General features: G+C 50.3%; 1 protein-coding gene across 1 annotated transcript in view; it reads left to right on the forward strand.

Moving 5' to 3' along the window:
* GGT6 (gamma-glutamyltransferase 6) overlaps positions 1-25985 on the forward strand; it is a 42370-nt gene that overhangs the window by 9895 nt on the left and 6490 nt on the right. Inside the window, exon 2 of the mRNA XM_088453531.1 lies at positions 11566-11825. Within this exon, the coding sequence (XP_088309657.1) occupies positions 11566-11825 (260 nt within the window). The remainder of the gene's footprint in view (positions 1-11565; positions 11826-25985) is intronic.

Genomic DNA, 25985 nt, shown 5'->3' on the forward strand with positions numbered 1-25985 from the left:
CACCGTATGCTGGAAAACAGCCCCACGCCATGATGTTCCCACCTCCAAACGTCACTGTTGGTATGGTGTTTTTGGGGTGATGAGCAGTGCCATTTCTCCTCCAAACATGGTGTGTATTACGGCATCCAAAGAGTTCAATTATAGTCTCATCTGACCAGACTATGGGGGTCATTCAGACCCACTCGCGAGCGGCAGTCCGCTCGCAAGTGGGTCGATGTTCCCCAATGCGCATGCGCATGACGGAGGGAGCTCCGTCGTGCGCATGCGCGAGACCCGATGAGCGAAGGACTTTTCTTCGCTCGGATAGTCTCATCAAAGGGGGCGTGCTGTCGATGGTGACTGAAAGCACGCCCCCTTTAGTGGGCGTGCCCGGGGCGTCCCTGCCAGACGGAGGCGTTCCCAAGGGAACGCCTACCGTCTGAAGCCGGCCCCACTGACATCACTATTGATGTCAGTGGGAGTGATTTTGGCTCAGATAGAGCCAAAATCACTCCTGGCCTTGCGGTTGAAAAACCCAACCGCAGGCTTTTACTCGCAGTTCCGATGGTCGCGATGGTCAAGACCATCGCGACCATCATTTTGCACGCTCGTATATGCTGTGGGTGGTGACCCACAGCTATACGAGCGTCCAGGAGGACGCTCCATATTAATGGAGGTGGGCCCTGATTCAGAGCGAGCTCTCTGGTCAGAGCGTCCGGCTCTGAATCAGGGCCTATATTCTCCCAGTATTTCACAGGCTCGTCCAAATGTTGTGCAGCAAACTTTAAACGAGCTTCAACATGCTTTTTCTTCAGCAATGGAGTCTTGTGTGCATACAGGCCATGGCGGGTGAGAGCATTACTTATTGTTTTCTTTGAAACAATTGTACCTTCTAATTCCAGGTCTTTCTGAAGCTCTCCACAAGTGTTCCTTGGCTTTGGACAACTCTTCTGATTATTCTTTTAACTCCTCTGTTAGAAATCATGTGAGGAGCACCTGGTCGTGGCCGGTTTATAGTGAAATAATGTTCTTTCTACTTCCGGATTATGGCCCCAACAGTGCTCACTGGAACATTCAGAAGTTTAGAAATCCTTCTATAACCAATACCATCAGTATGTTTTGCAACAATAAGGTTGCAAAGGTCTTGAGACAGCTCTTTGCTTTTACCCATCATGAGATGTATCTTGTGTGACACCTTGGTAATAAGGTACCTTTTTATAGGCCATCAGTTGGGACTGAACCACCTTATATTAATTTGCACTGACAAGGGGCAGGATTGCTTTCTAATTACTGATAGATTTCAGCTGGTGTCTTTGCTCTCCATGCCTTTTTGCACCTCCCTTTCTTCATATGGTAAATACATTTTCCCTGGGTCATTTCACTTTATTACACATAATCTAATTTATGAACATCTATGGTTTGATTTCCTTGCATGGGTTGTTGCCGACATTTGGTGAACATTTCATTACAATAGCCCCATTACATATAAATTTACTGAGATAAATGTTGATGTGTACAATACTTATTTTACCCGCTGTATGTAATAACACATCTGCATCTGCAGCTATAAGTAACAAATACGATGAGCAAGCATTTGAAGATGCAGTGCCCTTTACTGCTCTGCAACGAACCTACAGGTGAGAGATAAAGGAGGGCACCCACCAGCGCAATCACCTCCCCCACCCATCCTCCAATAAGGTGAGATGGGGATACCCCAGAAAGGTGACGTATATGTGGTTTATTCTCCAGTGCTGCATTTTGCTCATTGGACAGTGTCAATAATGTACTTTGTATATGACATGGGGGGATGTGGGGTATATATGAATCAGGATAAATCCTGTGCTGTGTATATGACATGGGGGGATGTGGGGTATATATGAATCAGGATGAATCCTGTGCTGTGTATGTGACACGGGGGGATGTGGGGTATATATGAATCAGGATGAGTCCTGTGCTGTGTATGTGACATGGGGGGATGTGGTGTATATATGAATCAGGATGAATCCTGTGCTGTGTATATAACATGGGGGGATGTGGGGTATATATGAATCAGGATGAATCCTGTGCTGTGTATATGACATGGGGGGATACGGGATATGACATGGGGTGATGTGGGATATGACATGGGGGGATGCATGAATCAGGATGAATCCTGTGTTGTGTATGTGACATGGGGGATGCAGGATATGACATGGGGGGATGTGGGGTATGTATGAATCAGGATGAATCCTGTGCTGTGTATATGACATGGGGGGATGTGGGGTATATATGAATCAGGATGAATCCTGTGCTGTGTATATGACATGGGGGGATGCATGAATCAGGATGAATCATGTGCTCTGTATATGACATGGGGGATGTGGGTATATATGAATCAGGATGAATCCTGTGCTGTGTATATGACATGGGGGGATGTGGGGTATATATGAATCTGGATGAATCCTGTGCTGTGTATATATGACATGGGGGGATGCATGAATCAGGATGAATCATGTGCTCTGTATATGACATGGGGGATGTGGGTATATATGAATCAGGATGAATCCTGTGCTGTGTATATATGACATGGGGGGATGTGGGGTATAAATGAATCAGGATGAATCCTGTGCTGTGTATATGACATGGGGGGATGTGGGGTATATATATGAATCAGGATGAATCCTGTGCTGTGTATATGACATGGGGGGATGTGGGGTATATATGAATCAGATGAATCCTGTGCTGTGTATATGACATGGGGGGATGTGGGGTATATATGAATCAGGATGAATCCTGTGCTGTGTATATGACATGGGGGGATGTGGGGTATATATGAATCAGGATGAATCCTTTGCTCTGTGTATAAAATGGGGGGATGTGGGATATATATGAATCAGGATGAATCCTGTGCTGTGTATGTGACATGGGGGGATGTGGGGTATATATGAATCAGGATGAATCCTGTGCTGTGCATATGACATGGGGGGATGTGGAGTATATATGAATCAGGATGAGTCCTGGGCTGTGTATATAACTTGGGGGGATGTGGGGTATATATAAATCAGGATGAATACTGTGCTGTGTATTTGACATGGGGGGAAGTGGGGTATATATGAATCAGGATGAATCCTGTGCTGTGTATGTGACATGGGGGGATGCGGGATATGACATGGGGGGATGTGGGGTATATATGAATCAGGATGAATCCTGTGCTGTGTATATGACATGGGGGGATACGGGATATGACATGGGGTGATGTGGGATATGACATGGGGGATGCATGAATCAGGATGAATCCTGTGTTGTGTATGTGACATGGGGGATGCAGGATATGACATGGGGGGATGTGGGGTATGTATGAATCAGGATGAATCCTGTGCTGTGTATATGACATGGGGGGATGTGGGGTATATATGAATCAGGATGAATCCTGTGCTGTGTATATGACATGGGGGGATGCATGAATCAGGATGAATCATGTGCTCTGTATATGACATGGGGGATGTGGGTATATATGAATCAGGATGAATCCTGTGCTGTGTATATATGACATGGGGGGATGTGGGGTATATATGAATCAGGATGAATCCTGTGCTGTGTATATGACATGGGGGGATGTGGGGTATATATGAATCAGATGAATCCTGTGCTGTGTATGTGACATGGGGGGATGTGGGGTATATATGAATCAGGATGAATCCTGTGCTGTGTATATGACATGGGGGGATGTGGATATATATGAATCAGGATGAGTCCTGTGCTGTGTATATAACTTGGGGGGATGTGGGGTATATATAAATCAGGATGAATACTGTGCTGTGAATTTGACATCGGGGGATGTGGGGTATATATGAATCAGGATGAATCCTGTGCTGTGTATGTGACATGGGGGGATGCGGGATATGACATGGGGGGATGTGGGGTATATATGAATCAGGATGAATCCTGTGCTGTGTATATTACATGGGGGGATACGGGATATGACATGGGGTGATGTGGGATATGACATGGGGGGATGCATGAATCAGGATGAATCCTGTGTTGTGTATGTGACATGGGGGATGCAGGATATGACATGGGGGGATGTGGGGTATATATGAATCAGGATGAATCCTGTGCTGTGTATATGACATGGGGGGATGTGGGGTATATATGAATCTGGATGAATCCTGTGCTGTGTATATATGACATGGGGGGATGCATGAATCAGGATGAATCATGTGCTCTTTATATGACATGGGGGATGTGGGTATATATGAATCAGGATGAATCCTGTGCTGTGTATGTATGACATGGGGGGATGTGGGGTATAAATGAATCAGGATGAATCCTGTGCTGTGTATATGACATGGGGGGATGTGGGGTATATATGAATCAGGATGAATCCTGTGCTGTGTATATGACATGGGGGATGTCGGGTATATATGAATCAGGATGAATCCTGTGCTGTGTATATATGACATGGGGGGATGTGGGGTATAAATGAATCAGGATGAAACCTGTGCTGTGTATATGACATGGGGGATGTGGGGTATATATGAATCTGGATGAATCCTGTGCTGTGTATGTGACATGGGGGATGCAGGATATGACATGGGGGATGCAGTATATGACATGGGGTATGCAGGATGTGACATGGGGGGATGCATGAATGAGGATGAATCCTGTGCTGTGTATGTGACATGGGGGGATGTGGGGTATAAATGAATCTGGATGTATCCTATGCTGTGTATATGACATGGGGGGATGTGGGGTATATATGAATCTGGATGAATCCTGTGCTGTGTATATGACATGGGGGGATGTGGGGTTTATATGAATCTGGATGAATCATGTGCTGTGTATGTGACATGGGGGGATGTGGGGTATATATGAATCTGGATGAATCCTGTGCTGTGTATGTGACATGGGGGATGCAGTATATGACATGGGGGATGCAGGATGTGACATGGGGGGATGCAGGATATGACATGGGGGATGCAGTATATGACATGGGGGATGCAGGATATGACATGGGAGGGATGCATGAATGAGGATGAATCCTGTGCTGTGTATGTGACATGGGGGATGCAGGATGTAACATGGGGGATGCAGGATATGACATGGGGGGGATGCAGGATATGACATGGGGGGGATGCAGGATATGACATGGGGGATGCAGGATGTGACATGGGGGATGCAGGATGTGACATGGGGGATGCAGGATGTGACATGGGGGATGCAGGATATGACATGGGGAATGCAGGATGTGACATGGGGGGATGCAGGATGTGACATGGGGGATGCAGGATGTGACATGGGGGATGCAGGATGTGACATGGGGGATGCAGGATGTGACATGGGGGATGCAGGATGTGACATGGGGGGGATGCATGAATGAGGATGAATCCTGTGCTGTGAATGTGACATGGGGGATGCAGGATGTGACATGGGGGATGCAGGATATGACATGGGGGATGCAGGATATGACATGGGGGATGCAGGATGTGACATGGGGGGATGCAGGATATGACATGGGGGATGCAGGATATGACATGGGGGATGCAGGATGTGACATGGGGGGGATGCATGAATGAGGATGAATCCTGTGCTGTGTATGTGACATGGGGAATGCAGGATGTGACATGGGGGATGCAGGATATGACATGGGGGGATGCAGGATGTGACATGGGGGGGATGCAGGATGTGACATGGGGGGATGCAGGATGTGACATGGAGGATGCAGGATGTGACATGGGGGATGCAGGATATGACATGGGGGATGCAGGATGTGACATGGGGGATGCAGGATGTGACATGGGGGATGCAGGATGTGACATGGGGTATGCAGGATGTGACATGGGGGGGATGCATGAATGAGGATGAATCCTGTACTGTGTATGTGACATGGGGGATGCAGGATATGACATGGGGGATGCAGTATATGACATGGGGGATGCAGGATGTGACATGGGGGATGCAGGATGTGACATGGGGGATGCAGGATGTGACATGGGGGATGCAGGATTTGACATGGGGGGGATGCAGGATATGACATGGGGGATGCAGGATGTGACATGGGGGGGATGCAGGATATGACATGGGGGATGCAGGATGTGACATGGGGGATGCAGGATGTGACATGGGGGATGCAGGATGTGACATGGGGATGCAGGATGTGACATGGGGGATGCAGGATGTGACATGGGGGATGCAGGATATGACATGGGGGATGCAGTATATGACATGGGGGATGCAGGATGTGACATGGGGGATGCAGTATATGACATGGGGGATGTAGGATGTGACATGGGGGATGCAGTATGTGACATGGGGGATGTAGGATGTGACATGGGGGATGCAGGATGTGACATGGGGGATGCAGGGTATGACATGGGGGATGCAGGATGTGACATGGGGGATGCTGGATGTGACATGGAAGATGCAGGATGTGACATGGGGGATGCAGGATATGACATGGGGGATGCAGGATGTGACATGGGGGATGCAGGATGTGACATGGGGGATGCAGGATGTGACATGGGGGGATGCAGGATATGACATGGGGGATGCAGGATGTGACATGGGGGGGATGCAGGATATGACATGGGGGATGCAGTATGTGACATGGGGGATGCCGGATGTGACATGGGGGGGATGCCAGATGTGACATGGGGGGGATGCAGGATGTGACATGGGGGGATGCAGGATGTGACATGGGGGGATGCAGGATGTGACATGGGGGGATGCAGGATGTGACATGGGGGATGCAGGATGTGACATGGGGGATGCAGGATGTGACATGGAGTATGTAGGATGTGACATGGGGGGGATGCATGAATGAGGATGAATCCTGTACTGTGTATGTGACATGGGGGATGCAGGATATGACATGGGGGATGCAGGATGTGACATGGGGGATGCAGGATGTGACATGGGGGATGCAGGATGTGACATGGGGGGGATGCAGGATATGACATGGGGGATGCAGGATGTGACATGGGGGGATGCAGGATGTGACATGGGGGGATGCAGGATATGACATGGGGGATGCAGGATGTGACATGGGGGATGCAGGATATGACATGGGGGATTCAGGATGTGACATGGGGATGCAGGATGTGACATGGGGGATGCAGGATGTGACATGGGGGATGCAGGATATGACATGGGGGATGCAGTATATGACATGGGGGATGCAGGATGTGACATGGGGGATGCAGTATATGACATGGGGGATGTAGGATGTGACTTGGGGGATGCAGTATATGACATGGGGGATGTAGGATGTGACATGGGGGATGCAGGATGTGACATGGGGGATGCAGGATGTGACATGGAGGATGCAGGATGTGACATGGAGGATGCAGGATGTGACATGGGGGATGCAGGATATGACATGGGGGATGCAGGATGTGACATGGGGGATGCAGGATGTGACATGGGGGATGCAGGATATGACATGGGGGATGCAGGATGTGACATGGGGGGGATGCAGTATATGACATGGGGGATGCAGGATATGACATGGGGGATGCAGTATGTGACATGGGGGATGCAGGATGTGACATGGGGGGGATGCAGGATGTGACATGGGGGATGCAGGATGTGACATGGGGGGATGCAGGATGTGACATGGGGGGATGCAGGATGTGACATGGGGAGATGCAGGATGTGACATGGGGGATGCAGGATATGACATGGGGGATGCAGGATATGACATGGGGGATGCAGGATGTGACATGGGGGATGCAGGATGTGACATGGGGTATGTAGGATGTGACATGGGGGGGATGCATGAATGAGGATGAATCCTGTACTGTGTATGTGACATGGGGGATGCAGGATATGACATGGGGGATGCAGTATATGACATGGGGGATGCAGTATATGACATGGGGGATGCAGGATGTGACATGGGGGATGCAGGATATGACATGGGGGGATGCAGGATGTGACATGGGGGGGATGGAGGATATGACATGGGGGATGCAGGATGTGACATGGGGGATGCAGGATGTGACATGGGGGATGCAGGATATGACATGGGGGGGATGCAGGATATGACATGGGGGATGCAGGATGTGACATGGGGGGGATGCAGGATGTGACATGGGGGGATGCAGGATATGACATGGGGGATGCAGGATGTGACATGGGGGATGCAGGATATGACATGGGGGATTCAGGATGTGACATGGGGATGCAGGATGTGACATGGGGGATGCAGGATGTGACATGGGGGATGCAGGATATGACATGGGGGATGCAGTATATGACATGGGGGATGCAGGATGTGACATGGGGGATGCAGTATATGACATGGGGGATGTAGGATGTGACTTGGGGGATGCAGTATATGACATGGGGGATGTAGGATGTGACATGGGGGATGCAGGATGTGACATGGGGGATGCAGGGTATGACATGGGGGATGCAGGATGTGACATGGAGGATGCAGGATGTGACATGGGGGATGCAGGATATGACATGGGGGATGCAGGATGTGACATGGGGGATGCAGGATGTGACATGGGGGATGCAGGATATGACATGGGGGATGCAGGATGTGACATGGGGGGGATGCAGTATATGACATGGGGGATGCAGGATATGACATGGGGGATGCAGTATGTGACATGGGGGATGCAGGATGTGACATGGGGGGGATGCAGGATGTGACATGGGGGATGCAGGATGTGACATGGGGGGATGCAGGATGTGACATGGGGGGATGCAGGATGTGACATGGGGAGATGCAGGATGTGACATGGGGGATGCAGGATATGACATGGGGGATGCAGGATATGACATGGGGGATGCAGGATGTGACATGGGGGATGCAGGATGTGACATGGGGTATGTAGGATGTGACATGGGGGGGATGCATGAATGAGGATGAATCCTGTACTGTGTATGTGACATGGGGGATGCAGGATATGACATGGGGGATGCAGTATATGACATGGGGGATGCAGTATATGACATGGGGGATGCAGGATGTGACATGGGGGATGCAGGATATGACATGGGGGGATGCAGGATGTGACATGGGGGGATGGAGGATATGACATGGGGGATGCAGGATGTGACATGGGGGATGCAGGATATGACATGGGGGATGCAGGATGTGACATGGGGGATGCAGGATATGACATGGGGGATGCAGGATATGACATGGGGGATGCAGTATATGACATGGGGGATGCAGGATGTGACATGGGGGATGCAGTATATGACATGGGGGATGTAGGATGTGACATGGGGGATGCAGTATATGACATGGGGGATGTAGGATGTGACATGGGGGATGCAGGATGTGACATGGGGGATGCAGGGTATGACATGGGGGATGCAGGATGTGACATGGGGGATGCAGGATGTGACATGGGGGGATGCAGAATATGACATGGGGGGATGCAGGATATGACATGGGGGGATGCAGGATATGACATGGGGGATGCAGGATATGACATGGGGGATACAGGATGTGACATGGGGGGGATGCATGAATGAGGATGGATCCTGTACTGTGTATGTGACATGGGATTGCAGTATATGACATGGGGGATGCAGGATATGACATGGGGGGATGCAGGATATGACATGGGGGGGATGCAGGATGTGACATGGGGGGGATGCATGAATGAGGATGAATCCTGTGCTGTTATATAGGGGATCAGAGGATTTGATGTTCCTCGTTGTGTCACATAAATCACGGCGTTCTCAGGACGCTGTCATCCAGAGATTTTCTACTTTCTACAGAACAAACAATAAACCTGAATAACTGGATGTCAGCCGGAGACACAGAACAGGTTGCTCCAGTCCTGGGAGTGAGGAGACACAGACGGCAGCATTTCCTGACATCACTACTTATTATAATGTAGTAAATGCAGCTACAGTGAGCGCCTGGAGGGGTCTGTGTAGGCCGGGAATGTCCCCATTCAGCCTGAACCTGAGACGTTTGACACCAAGTAGTATATTTACTAAAGTCCCGGCTTATAGAAGTGGTGATGTTGCCGATAGCAACCAATCAGATTCTAACTACTATGTTCTAGAAAGTGCTAGATAAGTAGAATCTGTTTAGTTGCTATGGGCAACATCTCCACTTCTATAAGTCGGCACTTTAGTAAATATACAACTTAGTGTCACTTACGGAGTAAAATTGCACCGCAGAGGAGCCTCTTATACAGGGATGGGCAGGGACTTATGGGCGACGTTTGGGGTTGCATGAGGGAGTTCATGAGGGCGCCTAAACTTACACAGAAGTGCGGAAGGTTTGTTACATTTTATGGGAAGATCCGGTCTCACCCCTATAACTACAATGTAATGTATTACATAATGATGTGACGTTTCCACCCGAGCACCAGACACGCAGCAAAGCCACGTAGGCACCTCAGTACAAGCTACTGTTCTCTGTTATCAGCCATGTCAAGGGAACAGGGGACCAATTGTACATTCACTGAGTACCAGTTATTATTACCAGTTATGTATATAGTGCTCACATATTCCTCAGCGCTGTACAGAGAATATTTGGCCACTCACATCCCTCCCTGCCCCAGTGGAGCTTACACTCTATACTCCCTATCACATGTACACACACAAGGGCTAATTTCTAACCTACCAGTATATTGTAGGAGGAAACCAATGCAAACATAGGGAGAACATACAAACTCCACACAGTAATAACCATGGTGGGAATTAGAGCTCAGTGCTGTGAGGCAGTAATGATATAGACAGAAAGAGACAATGTACCCTGAATGGTTGGGTTTCTGGAAAGGGGATGTAACTCGCAGACACCGGCAAAGTAACATAAAGGAAATATAGTATTACAAAGTGCTGCACAATATACTGGTGCTATGTAAATAAATGCTAATAATATATGTAGTCTATAATTGTAACTGATACTGTGGGGATGTACGAGGTGTAAGGGGCATTAGAGAGCGGGGGTGTACGAGGTGTAAGGGGCATTAGAGAGCGAGGGTGTATGAGGTGTAAGGGGCATTAGAGAGCGGGGGTGTATGAGGTGTAAGGGGCATTAGAGAGCGAGGGTGTACAAGAGAGCAGGGTGTGTACGAGGTGGAAGGGGCATTAGAGTGTGGGGGTGTATGAGGTGTAAGGGGCATTAGAGAGCGGGGGTGTATGAGTATAAGGGTCATTAGAGTGTGGGGGTGTATGAGGTGTAAGGGGCATTAGAGAGCAGGGGTGTATGAGGTGTAAGGGGCATTAGAGTGTGGGGGTGTATGAGGTGTAAGGGGCATTAGAGAGCGGGGGTGTATGAGGTGTAAGGGGCATTAGAGTGTGGGGGTGTATGAGGTGTAAGGGGCATTAGAGAGCGGGTGTGTATGAGGTGTAAGGGGCATTAGAGAGTGGGGGTGTATGAGGTGTAAGGGGCATTAGAGAGCAGGATGTGTACGAGGTGTAAGGGGCATTAGAGAGCGGGGGTGTATGAGGTGTAAGGGGCATTAGAGTGTGGGGGTGTATGAGGTGTAAGGGTCATTAGAGAGCGGGGGTGTAAGGGGCATTAGAGTGTAATAATTACAGGGCATTCTGTGGGCATTTTGGTAATACACATTACAGGATCTTGGCGGGAACAGAATGAGAAACGTTTTCTCTCTTGTTTTTCAGTCACTCGTCGCGGTCGGTCATCCACAGAGAGCGCTGTCTTCGGATCTTCGCCTCCATACTTCTCTTGGCTGTGGCGATCGGCTTTGTGTTATATGAACTTGAGTTTAGGAGTTTAGAGCATCTGGAGACGGAAGCAGCTGTCCACACCGAGGAGCACGGCAGCCATCACCATGAAGACCAGGAGATGGATGGACGCTTCCCCGCTGCTCACAGTCATTCCTCAGGCACATTCCACCGAGCTGCGGTGGTCACAGATTCTGGTGAGGGCCCAATTCTGTAACCTCGGTACCTATCTGTGCCCTGCGCTCCTCCTGCCAGGCTGAGTACCCCCTTACCCCAGGTGTTACTGCATGGCTGGCATTATAGACCCTCGTTCTGTGCTATACAAGTATCTAGTCCCATAGCTGGGTCTCTAAGATTAATGTTCCTGAATCTCCTATCCCCCCAATGTATCCTGACAGGCAGGGTCTTCCGTCTGTCTCTGTATGACCCCGGCTTATACTGAGTGTTTGTTACTTACATCCATGTACTTAGTACTCTGTATTGCGTGTTCTCATCCTTCTGCTATCATACGTGTAAGGAAATGATAATGATGTTGTATACGGCGGTCTCAGGCACGGTCTCTGGTGGACGCTCTCTCTGCGCGGTGATTTCTGGTCACACATCTGCCGTGAGACGCGGCATTCGCTCTACACACGTGATGGGGCTCACATATAGCTGGATGAAAAGGATTTCATTATAATTATGTAGATCGGATTCTCCATACAGCGAATGCCTTGCGCCTGTCTCCGTATCTAGATTTCCGCGTAGGGCTGATCATGGAGAGGGCGCAGGCGTAGTACAGTAAGGACATGCACCTCCTGTAATTATCTGTACATCTCCTGCGAGGGCTGGTGTGATGCTGCGCAGTGATGACACGGTCTACGCGGGCATCACTAATCCCTCCAGCCACGATGCTATGTACTATCGCACTGCGGCCTGTCTCATTACATCATAGACGCCGCCATATGTAATCAGGTGAGTATAATAATTACATTTTATATGTGACTGTCACATTTATTAATAACGTTCTGGGCCATTGTTTCTCATGGAACCCAAACAGTGCATGTTTTCAAGGTATCCTCAGGAATACTTAGTACCAGCTGTGGATGTATTGTACTAGTCCAGAGGTTCCCAAACTCCGCCATTACAGTCCAGGTTTTAAGGATATCCATGATTGAGTCCAGATGGTTTATTTAAATTGACTGAGGGCTGGATTCAGAGCTGGACGCAATGGCGATTTTCCCACAGATCGAGCGATTGTTTGCCATTGCGCACGCATATAAGCTGCATTGCGCTTGTGTAACGATCGCATTGTGATTACGGACACACAGCGGAACCCATCGCTAAGTGAGTGACAGGTTGTCAGTGTTTGGGGGAGGTAACAAGAGGGGGGTGAGAAAGACGCAGGCGTGTAAACGCCGTTACATGGGCGTGCATAAATTAGCCACTGCGATTGCATACACAGCATGAGCCCCTCTGCGTGTCAGGACAGCTGCAGCGTCTGCGCTGGTCAGACCTGCCGCAAGGGCAAGATGGCCGCTCAATGGGCCTGATTCAGAGCCGGACGCTCTGACCAGAGCGCTCGCTCTGAATCAGGGCCCTCCTCCCTGAAAATGGAGCGGCCTCATGGACGCTCGCATAGATGTGGGTTACCACCCACAGCTATAGCGAGCGTCCATGATGATGGTCGCGATGGTCACCATCGCGACCATCGGGCTTGCGACGAGACCCTGTGGTAGGGTCTCGCTGCCGCAAGCCCTGGAGTGATTTTGGCTCTATCACTACTGATGTCAGTGGGGCCGGACTCAGACGGTAGGCGTTCCCAGGGGAACGCCTCCGTCTGGCAGCCATGCCCCCGGCATGCCCACCAAAGGGAGCGTGCTGTCACTTACCATCGACAGCACGCCCTCTTTGGTGCGAGACCCATAACGATGGCTTGGCCGTCGTTATTCGGGTCTCGCACATGCGCACGACGGAGCTCCCTCCATCGTGTGCATGTGCAATTCGGCACCGTCGACCCGCTTGCGAGCGTCCTGCGCTCGCGAGCGGGTCTGAATCAGCCCCAATGTGCGTTGATGTTATCAATATTTTATGCAGGTAAGGAGGCAGCAGATGATCTTTGGAAGCATTAGCATATCTTCGCGTTCCTTCCGAAATCGCAGCTGCGCTCGCCTTAGCGCCTGTCTCTGAATCAGCCCCTGGGGTACTAATTATGTGGATGTAATGGTGCAGTTTGGGAACCTCTGTTAGTCAATTACTTCTCCAGCTGGATGTTCTGTGAGGACGGGGTTTGAGAAAAACTGGTCTAGGCAATGGCTTGGTCTCCGTCACTACATAGCGCTGATCGGTGTGTGACTGTACATGAGCTGTGATAGGTCTCCGACACTACATAGCGCTGATCAGTGTGTCTGACTGTACATGAGCCGTGATAAGTCTCCGTCACCACATAGCGCTGATCAGTGTGTGACTGTACATGAGCCGTGATAGGTCTCTGTCATTACATAGCGCTGATCAGTGTGTCCGACTGTACATGAGCCGTGATAGGTCTCTGTCACTACATAGCGCTGATCAGTGTGTCTGACTGTACATGAGCCGTGATAGGTCTCCATCACTACATAGCGCTGATCAGTGTGTGACTGTACATGAGCCGTGATAGGTCTCCGTCACTACATAGCGCTGATCAGTGTGTGTGACTGTACATGAGCTGTGATAGGTCTCCGTCACTACATAGCGCTGATCAGTGTGTGTGACTGTACTTGAGCCGTGATAGGTCTCCGTCACTACATAGCGCTGATCAGTGTGTGACTGTACATGAGCCGTGATAGGTCTCCGTCACTACATAGCGCTGATCAGTGTGTGACTGTACATGAGCCCTGATAGGTCTCCGTCACTACATAGCGCTGATCGGTGTGTCTGACTGTACATGAGCCGTGATAGGTCTCCGTCACTACATAGCGCTGATCAGTGTGTGACTGTACATGAGCCCTGATAGGTCTCCGTCACTACATAGCGCTGATCGGTGTGTCTGACTGTACATGAGCCGTGATAGGTCTCTGTCACTACATAGCGCTGATCAGTGTGTGACTGTACATGAGCCGTGATAGGTCTCCGTCACTACATAGCGCTGATCAGTGTGTGACTGTACATGAGCCCTGATAGGTCTCCGTCACTACATAGCGCTGATCGGTGTGTGACTGTACATGAGCTGTGATAGGTCTCCGTCACTACATAGCGCTGATCAGTGTGTGACTGTACATGAGCCCTGATAGGTCTCCGTCACTACATAGCGCTGATCAGTGTGTGACTGTACATGAGCCGTGATAGGTCTCCGTCACTACATAGCGCTGATCAGTGTGTGACTGTACATGAGCCCTGATAGGTCTCCGTCACTACATAGCGCTGATCAGTGTGTGACTGTACATGAGCTGTGATAGGTCTCCGTCACTACATAGCGCTGATCAGAGTGTGACTGTACATGAGCTGTGATAGGTCTCCGTCACTACATAGCGCTGATCAGTGTGTGACTGTACATGAGCCGTGATAGGTCTCCGTCACTACACAGCGCTGATCAGTGTGTGACTGTACATGAGCACTGATAGGTCTCCGTCACTACATAGCGCTGATCGGTGTGTGACTGTACATGAGCCGTGATAGGTCTCCATCACTACACAGCGCTGATCAGTGTGTCTGACTGTACATGAGCCGTGATAGGTCTCCGTCACTACACAGCGCTGATCAGTGTGTCTGACTGTACATGAGCCGTGATAGGTCTCCGTCACTACATAGCGCTGATCAGTGTGTCTGACTGTACATGAGCTGTGATAGGTCTCCGTCACTACATAGCGCTGATCAGTGTGTGACTGTACATGAGCCGTGATAGGTCTCCATCACTACATAGCGCTGATCGGTGTGTGACTGTACATGAGCTGTGATAGGTCTCCGACACTACATAGCGCTGATCAGTGTGTGACTGTACATGAGCTGTGATAGGTCTCCGTCACTACATAGCGCTGATCAGTGTGTGACTGTACATGAGCCGTGATAGGTCTCCATCACTACATAGCGCTGATCGGTGTGTGACTGTACATGAGCCGTGATAGGTCTCCGACACTACATAGCGCTGATCAGTGTGTCTGACTGTACATGAGCCGTGATAGGTCTCCGTCACTACATAGCGCTGATCAGTGTGTCTGACTGTACATGAGCTGTGATAGGTCTCCGTCACTACATAGCGCTGATCAGTGTGTGACTGTACATGAGCCCTGATAGGTCTCCATCACTACATAGCGCTGATCAGTGTGTGACTGTACATGAGCCCTGATAGGTCTCCGTCACTACATAGCGCTGATCAGTGTGTCTGACTGTACATGAGCCGTGATAGGTCTCCGTCACTACACAGCGCTGATCAGTGTGTGACTGTACATGAGCTGTGATAGGTCTCCGACACTACATAGCGCTGATCAGTGTGTGACTGTACATGAGCCGTGATAGGTCTCCATCACTACATAGCGCTGATCAGTGTGACTGTACATGAGCCGTGATAGGTCTCCATCACCACATAGTGCTGAGCGGTGTCTGACTGTACATGAGCCCTGATAGGTCTCAGTCACTACATTGCGCTGATCAGTGTGTCTGACTGTACATGAGCCGTGATAGGTCTCCGTCACTACATAGCGCTGATCGGTGTGTCTGACTGCACATGAGCCGTGATAGGTCTCCGTCACCACATAGCGCTGATCAGTATGTCTGCCTGTACATGAGCCGTGATAGGTCTCCGTCACTACATAGCGCTGATCAGTGTGACTGTACATGAGCCGTGATAGGTCTCCATCACCACATAGCGCTGAGCGGTGTGTGACTGTACATGAGCCGTGATATGTCTCCGTCACTACACAGCGCTGATCAGTGTGTGACTGTACATGAGCCGTGATAGGTCTCCGTCACTACACAGCGCTGATCAGTGTGACTGTACATGAGCCGTGATAGGTCTCCGTCACTACATAGCGCTGATCGGTGTGTCTGACTGTATATGAGCCGTGATAGTTCTCCGTCACTAAATAGCGCTGATCAGTGTGTGACTGTACATGAGCCGTGATAGGTCTCCGTCACTACGTAGCGCTTATCGGTGTGTCTGACTGTACATGAGCCGTGATAGGTCTCCGTCACTACATAGCGCTGATCAGTGTGTCCGACTGTACATGAGCCGTGATAGGTCTCCGTCATTACATAGCGCTGATCAGTGTGTGACTGTACATGAGCCCTGATAGGTCTCCGTCACTACATAGCGCTGATCAGTGTGTCCGACTGTACATGAGCCGTGATAGGTCTCCGTCACTACATAGCGCTGATCGGTGTGTCTGACTGTACATGAGCCGTGATAGGTCTCCGTCACTACACAGCGCTGATCAGTGTCTGACTATACATGAGCCGTGATAGGTCTCCATCACTACATAGCGCTTATCGGTGTCTGACTGTACATGAGCCCTGATAGGTCTCCGTCACTACATAGCGCTGATCAGTGTGTCTGACTGTACATGAGCCGTGATAGGTCTCCGTCACTACATAGCGCTGATCAGTGTGTCTGACTGTACATGAGCCCTGATAGGTCTCCGTCACTACATAGCGCTGATCAGTGTCTGACTGTACATGAGCCGTGATAGGTCTCCGTCACTACATAGCGCTGATCAGTGTGTGACTGTACATGAGCTGTGATAGGTCTCAGTCACTACATAGCGCTGATCAGTGTCTGACTGTTCATGAGCTGTGATAGGTCTCCGTCACTACATAGCGCTGATCGGTGTTTCAGACTGTACATGAGCTGTGATAGGTCTCCGTCACTACATAGCGCTGATCAGTGTGTCAGACTGTACATGAGCCGTGATAGGTCTCCGTCACCACATAGTGCTGATCAGTGTGTGACTGTACATGAGCCGTGATAGGTCTCCGTCCCTACATAGCGCTGATCAGTGTGTGACTGTACATGAGCCCTGATAGGTCTCCGTCAATACATAACGCTGATCAGTGTGTATGACTGTAGATGAGCCGTGATAGGTCTCCATCACTACATAGCGCTGATCAGTGTGTGACTGTACATGAGCTGTGATAGGTCTCCTTCACTACATAGCGCTGATAAGTGTCTGACTGTACATGAGCCCTGATAGGTCTCCGTCACTACATTGCGCTGATCAGTGTGTGACTGTACATGAGCCCTGATAAGTCTCCGTAACTACCTAGCGCTGATCGGTGTGTGACTGTACATGAGCTGTGATAGGTCTCCGTCACTACATAGCGCTGATCAGTGTGTGACTGTACATGAGCCCTGATAAGTCTCCGTAACTACCTAGCGCTGATCGGTGTGTGACTGTACATGAGCTGTGATAGGTCTCCGTCACTACATTGCGCTGATCAGTGTGTGACTGTACATGAGCCCTGATAAGTCTCCGTAACTACCTAGCGCTGATCGGTGTGTGACTGTACATGAGCTGTGATAGGTCTCCGTCATTACATAGCGCTGATCGGTGTGTGACTGTACATGAGCTGTGATAGGTCTCCGTCACTACATAGTGCTTATCAGTGTGTCTGACTGTACATGAGCCGTGATAGATCTCCGTCACTACATAGCGCTGATCAGTGTGTCTGACTGTACATGAGCCGTGTTAGGTCTCCGTCACCACATAGCGCTGATCAGTATGTCTGCCTGTACATGAGCCGTGATAGGTCTCCGTCACCACATAGCGCTGATCAGTGTGTGACTGTACATGAGCCGTCATAGGTCTCCGTCACCACATAGCGCTGATCAGTATGTCTGCCTGTACATGAGCCGTGATAGGTCTCCGTCACTACATAGCGCTGATCAGTGTGTGACTGTACATGAGCCGTGATAGGTCTCCGTCACCACATAGCGCTGATCAGTGTGACTGTACATGAGCCGTGATAGGTCTCCGTCACTACATAGCGCTGATCAGTGTGTGACTGTACATGAGCCGTGATAGGTCTCCGTCACTACACAGCGCTGATCAGTGTGACTGTACATGAGCCGTGATAGGTCTCCGTCACTACATAGCGCTGATCGGTGTTTCAGACTGTACATGAGCTGTGATAGGTCTCCGTCACTACATAGCGCTGATCAGTGTGTCAGACTGTACATGAGCCGTGATAGGTCTCCGTCACCACATAGCGCTGATCAGTGTGTGACTGTACATGAGCCGTGATAGGTCTCCGTCCCTACATAGCGCTGATCAGTGTGTGACTGTACATGAGCCCTGATAGGTCTCCGTCAATACATAACGCTGATCAGTGTGTCCAACTGTACATGAGCCGTGATAGGTCTCCGTCACTACATAGCGCTGATCAGTGTGTCCAACTGTACATGAGCCGTGATTGGTCTCCGTCACTACGTAGCCCTGATCTGTGTGTCTGACTGTACCTGAGCCGTGATAGGTCTCCGTCACTACACAGCGCTGATCAGTGTCTGACTATACATGAGCCGTGATAGGTCTCCATCACTACATAGCGCTGATCGGTGTGTGACTGTACATGAGCTGTGATAGGTCTCCTTCACTACATAGCGCTGATCAGTGTCTGACTGTACATGAGCCCTGATAGGTCTCCGTCACTACATAGCGCTGATCAGTGTGTCTGACTGTACATGAGCCGTGATAGGTCTCCGTCACTACATAGCGCTGATCGGTGTCTGACTGTACATGAGCCGTGATAGGTCTCCGTCACTACATAGCGCTGATCGATGTCTGACTGTACATGAGCCGTGATAGGTCTCCGTCACTACATATCGCTGATCAGTGTGTGACTGTACATGAGCCCTGATAGGTCTCCATCACTACATAGCGCTGATCAGTGTGTGACTGTACATGAGCTGTGATAGGTCTCCGTCACTACATAGCGCTGATCAGTGTGTGACTGTACATGAGCCGTGATAGGTCTCCGTCACTACATAGCGCTGATCAGTGTGTGACTGTACATGAGCCCTGATAAGTCTCCGTCATTACATAGCGCTGATCAGTGTGTGACTGTACATGAGCCGTGATAGGTCTCCGTCATTACATAGCGCTGATCAGTGTGTGACTGTACATGAGCCCTGATAGGTCTCCGTCACTACATAGCGCTGATCAGTGTGTCTGACTGTACATGAGCCGTGATAGGTCTGCGTCACTACACAGCGCTGATCGGTGTGTCTGACTACATGAGCCGTGATAGGTCTGCGTCACTACACAGCGCTGATCGGTGTGTCTGACTGTACATGAGCCGTGATAGGTCTCCGTCACTACATAGCGCTGATCGGTGTGTCTGACGGTACATGAGCCCTGATAGGTCTCCGTCACTACATAGCGCTGATCAGTGTCTGACTGTACTTGAGCCGTGATAGGTCTCCGTCACTACATAGCGCTGATCGGTGTTTCTGACTGTACATGAGCTGTGATAGGTCTCCGTCACTACATAGCGCTGATCAGTGTGTCAGACTGTACATGAGCCGTGATAGGTCTCCGTCACCACATAGCGCTGATCAATGTGTGACTGTACATGAGCCGTGATAGGTCTCCGTCACTACATAGCGCTGATCGGTGTTTCTGACTGTACATGAGCTGTGATAGGTCTCCGTCAATACATAACGCTGATCAGTGTGTCTGACTGTACATGAGCCGTGATAAGTCTCCGTCACTACATAGCGCTGATCAGTGTGTCCGACTGTACATGAGCCGTGATAGGTCTCCGTCACTACATAGCGCTGATCGGTGTGTCTGACTGTACATGAGCCGTGATAGGTCTCCGTCACTACACAGCGCTGATCAGTGTCTGACTATACATGAGCCGTGATAGGTCTCCATCACTACATAGCGCTGATCGGTGTGTGACTGTACATGAGCCCTGATAGGTCTCCGTCACTACATGGCGCTGATCAGTGTGTCTGACTGTACATGAGCCGTGATAGGTCTCCGTCACTACATAGCGCTGATCGGTGTCTGACTGTACATGAGCCGTGATAGGTCTCCGTCACTACATATCGCTGATCAGTGTGTGACTGTACATGAGCCCTGATAGGTCTCCATCACTACATAGCGCTGATCGGTGTGTGACTGTACATGAGCTGTGATAGGTCTCCTTCAATACATAGCGCTGATCAGTGTCTGACTGTACATGAGCCCTGATAGGTCTCCGTCACTACATGGCGCTGATCAGTGTGTCTGACTGTACATGAGCCGTGATAGGTCTCCGTCACTACATAGCGCTGATCAGTGTGTCTGACTGTACATGAGCCCTGATAGGTCTCCGTCACTACATAGCGCTGATCAGTGTGTCTGACTGTACATGAGCCGTGATAGGTCTCCGTCACTACATAGCGCTGATCCGTGTGTGACTGTACATGAGCCGTGATAGGTCTCCGTCACTACATAGCGCTGATCAGTGTGTGACTGTACATGAGCTGTGATAGGTCTCCGTCACTACATAGCGCTGATCAGTGTCTGACTGTACATGAGCCGTGAAAGGTCTCCGTCACTACATAGCGCTGATCGGTGTTTCAGACTGTACATGAGCTGTGATAGGTCTCCGTCACTACATAGCGCTGATCAGTGTGTCAGACTGTACATGAGCCGTGATAGGTCTCCGTCACCACATAGCGCTGATCAGTGTGTGACTGTACATGAGCCGTGATAAGTCTCCGTCCCTACATAGCGCTGATCAGTGTGTGACTGTACATGAGCCCTGATAGGTCTCCGTCAATACATAACGCTGATCAGTGTGTCTGACTGTACATGAGCCGTGATAGGTCTCCGTCACTACATAGCGCTGATCAGTGTGTCCAACTGTACATGAGCCGTGATAGGTCTCCGTCACTACATAGCGCTGATCGGTGTGTCTGACTGTACATGAGCCGTGATAGGTCTCCGTCACTACACAGCGCTGATCAGTGTCTGACTATACATGAGCCGTGATAGGTCTCCATCACTACATAGCGCTGATCGGTGTGTGACTGTACATGAGCTGTGATAGGTCTCCTTCAATACATAGCGCTGATCAGTGTCTGACTGTACATAAGCCCTGATAGGTCTCCGTCACTACATAGCGCTGATCAGTGTGTCTGACTGTAGATGAGCCGTGATAGGTCTCCGTCACTACATAGCGCTGATCAGTGTGTCTGACTGTACATAAGCCCTGATAGGTCTCCGTCACTACATAGCGCTGATCAGTGTGTCTGACTGTACATGAGCCGTGATAGGTCTCCGTCACTACATAGCGCTGATCGGTGTGTGACTGTACATGAGCCGTGATAGGTCTCCGTCACTACATAGCGCTGATCAGTGTGTGACTGTACATGAGCTGTGATAGGTCTCCGTCACTACATAGCGCTGATCAGTGTCTGACTGTACATGAGCCATGAAAGGTCTCCGTCACTACATAGCGCTGATCGGTGTTTCAGACTGTACATGAGCCGTGATAGGTCTCCGTCACCACATAGCGCTGATCAGTGTGTGACTGTACATGAGCCGTGATAAGTCTCCGTCCCTACATAGCGCTGATCAGTGTGTGACTGTACATGAGCCCTGATAGGTCTCCGTCAATACATAACGCTGATCAGTGTGTCTGACTGTACATGAGCCGTGATAGGTCTCCGTCACTACATAGCGCTAATCAGTGTGTCCAACTGTACATGAGCCGTGATAGGTCTCCGTCACTACATAGCGCTGATCGGTGTGTCTGACTGTACATGAGCCGTGATAGGTCTCCGTCACTACACAGCGCTGATCAGTGTCTGACTATACATGAGCCGTGTTAGGTCTCCTTCACTACATAGCGCTGATCTGTGTCTGACTGTACATGAGCCCTGATAGGTCTCCGTCACTACATAGCGCTGATCAGTGTGTCTGACTGTACATGAGCCGTGATAGGTCTCCGTCACTACATAGCGCTGATCGGTGTGTGACTGTACATGAGCCGTGATAGGTCTCCGTCACTACATAGCGCTGATCGGTGTGTGACTGTACATGAGCCGTGATAGGTCTCCGTCACTACATAGCGCTGATCAGTGTGTCTGACTGTACATGAGCCGTGATAGGTCTCCGTCACTACATATCGCTGATCAGTGTGTGACTGTACATGAGCCCTGATAGGTCTCCGTCACTACATATCGCTGATCGGTGTGTGACTGTACATGAGCCGTGATAGGTCTCCGTCACTACATAGCGCTGATCGGTGTGTGACTGTACATGAGCCCTGATAAGTCTCCGTAACTACATAGCGCTGATCGGTGTGTGACTGTACATGAGCTGTGATAGGTCTCCGTCACTACATAGCGCTGATCAGTGTGTGACTGTACATGAGCCCTGATAAGTCTCCGTAACTACATAGCGCTGATCGGTGTGCGACTGTACATGAGCTGTGATAGGTCTCCGTCACTACATAGCGCTGATCAGTGTGTCTGACTGTACATGAGCCGTGATAGGTCTCCGTCACTACATAGCGCTGATCAGTGTGTCTGACTGTACATAAGCCGTGATAGGTCTCCGTCACTACATAGCGCTGATCAGTGTGTCTGACTGTACATAAGCCGTGTTAGGTCTCCGTCACCACATAGCGCTGATCAGTATGTCTGCCTGTACATGAGCCGTGATAGGTCTCCGTCACCACATAGCGCTGATCAGTGTGACTGTACATGAGCCGTCATAGGTCTCCATCACCACATAGCGCTGAGCGGTGTGTGACTGTACATGAGCCGTGATAGGTTTCCGTCACTACATAGCGCTAATCAGTGTGTGACTGTACATGAGCCGTCATAGGTCTCCATCACCACATAGCGCTGAGCGGTGTGTGACTGTACATGAGCCGTGATAGGTCTCCGTCACTACATAGCGCTGAGCAGTTTGTGACTGTACATGAGATGTGATAGGTCTCCGTCACTACATAGCGCTGATCAGTGTGTGACTGTACATGAGCTGTGATAGGTCTCCGTCACTACATAGCGCTGATCAGTGTGTGACTGTACATGAGCCGTGATAGGTCTCCGTCACTACACAGCGCTGATCGGTGTGTCTGACTGTACATGAGCCCTGATAGGTCTCCGTCACTACATAGCGCTGATCAGTGTGTCTGACTGTACATGAGCTGTGATAGGTCTCCGTCACTACATAGCGCTGATCAGTGTGTCTGACTGTACATGAGCTGTGATAGGTCTCCGTCACTACATAGCGCTGATCAGTGTCTCTGACTGTATATGACCCGTGATAGGTCTCCGTCACTACACAGCGCTGATCGGTGTGTCTGACTGTACATGAGCCCTGATAGGTCTCCGTCACTACATAGCGCTGATCAGTGTGTCTGACTGTACATGAGCTGTGATAGGTCTCCGTCACTACATAGCGCTGATCAGTGTGTCTGACTGTACATGAGCTGTGATAGGTCTCCGTCACTACATAGCGCTGATCAGTGTGTCTGACTGTACATGAGCCGTGATAGGTCTCCGTCACTACTTAGCGCTGATCGGTGTGTCTGACTGTACATGCGCCCTGATAGGTCTCCGTCACTACACAGCACTGATCGGTGTGTCTGACTGTACATGCGCCCTGATAGGTCTTCGTCACTACATAGCGCTGATCAGTGTGTGACTGTACATGCGCCCTGATAGGTCTTCGTCACTACATAGCGCTGATCAGTGTGTGACTGTACATGAGCACTGATAGGTCTCCGTCACTACATAGCGCTGATCAGTGTGTGACTGTACATGAGCCGTGATAGGTCTCCGTCACTACATAGCGCTGATCAGTTTGTCTGACTGTACATGAGCCGTGATAGGTCTCCGTCACTACGTAGCGCTGATCGGTGTGTCTGACTGTACATGCGCCCTGATAGGTCTCCGTCACTACACAGCGCTGATCGGTGTGTCTGACTGTACATGAGCCGTGATAGGTCTCCGTCACTACATAGCGCTGATCAGTGTGTGACTGTACATGAGCCGTGATAGGTCTCCGTCACTACATAGCGCTGATCGGTTTGTCTGACTGTACATGCGCCCTGATAGGTCTCCGTCACTACATAGCGCTGATCAGTATGTGACTGTACATGAGCCCTGATAGGTCTCCGTCACTACATAGTGCTGATCAGTATGTGACTGTACATGAGCCCTGATAGGTATCCGTCACTACATAGCGCTGATCGGTGTGTCTGACTGTACATGAGCCCTGATAGGTCTCCGTCACTACATAGCGCTGATCAGTGTGTGACTGTACATGAGCCCTGATAGGTTTCCGTCAATACATAACGCTGATCAGTGTGTCTGACTGTACATGAGCCGTGATAGGTCTCTGTCACTACATAGCGCTGATCAGTGTGTGACTGTACATGAGCCGTGATAGGTCTCCGTCACTACATTGCGCTGATCGGTGTGTCTGACTGTACATGAGCTGTGATAGGTCTCCGTCACTACATAGCGCTGATCAGTGTGTCTGACTGTACATGAGCTGTGATAGGTCTCCGTCACTACATAGCGCTGATCAGTGTGTCTGACTGTACATGAGCCGTGATAGGTCTCCGTCACTACTTAGCGCTGATCGGTGTGTCTGACTGTACATGCGCCCTGATAGGTCTCCGTCACTACACAGCGCTGATCGGTGTGTCTGACTGTACATGCGCCCTGATAGGTCTTCGTCACTACATAGCGCTGATCAGTGTGTGACTGTACATGCGCCCTGATAGGTCTTCGTCACTACATAGCGCTGATCAGTGTGTGACTGTACATGAGCACTGATAGGTCTCCGTCACTACATAGCGCTGATCAGTGTGTGACTGTACATGAGCCGTGATAGGTCTCCGTCACTACATAGCGCTGATCAGTTTGTCTGACTGTACATGAGCCGTGATAGGTCTCCGTCACTACGTAGCGCTGATCGGTGTGTCTGACTGTACATGCGCCCTGATAGGTCTCCGTCACTACACAGCGCTGATCGGTGTGTCTGACTGTACATGAGCCGTGATAGGTCTCCGTCACTACACAGCGCTGATCGGTGTGTCTGACTGTACATGAGCCGTGATAGGTCTGCGTCACTACACAGCGCTGATCGGTGTGTCTGACTGTACATGAGCCGTGATAGGTCTCCGTCACTACACAGCGCTGATCGATGTGTCTGACTGTACATGAGCCGTGATAGGTCTCCGTCACTACGTAGCGCTGATCAGTGTGTCTGACTGTACATGAGCCCTGATATGTCTCCGTCACTACGTAGCGCTGATCAGTGTGTCTGACTGTACATGAGCCGTGATAGGTCTCCGTCACTACACAGCGCTGATCGATGTGTCTGACTGTACATGAGCCGTGATAGGTCTCCGTCACTACGTAGCGCTGATCAGTGTGTCTGGCTGTACATGAGCCC

The sequence above is a fragment of the Taudactylus pleione genome, unplaced genomic scaffold, assembly GCF_031769625.1.
Source record: "Taudactylus pleione unplaced genomic scaffold, aTauple2 ptg000580l, whole genome shotgun sequence".
NCBI classification, from domain to species: Eukaryota; Metazoa; Chordata; class Amphibia; order Anura; family Myobatrachidae; genus Taudactylus; species Taudactylus pleione.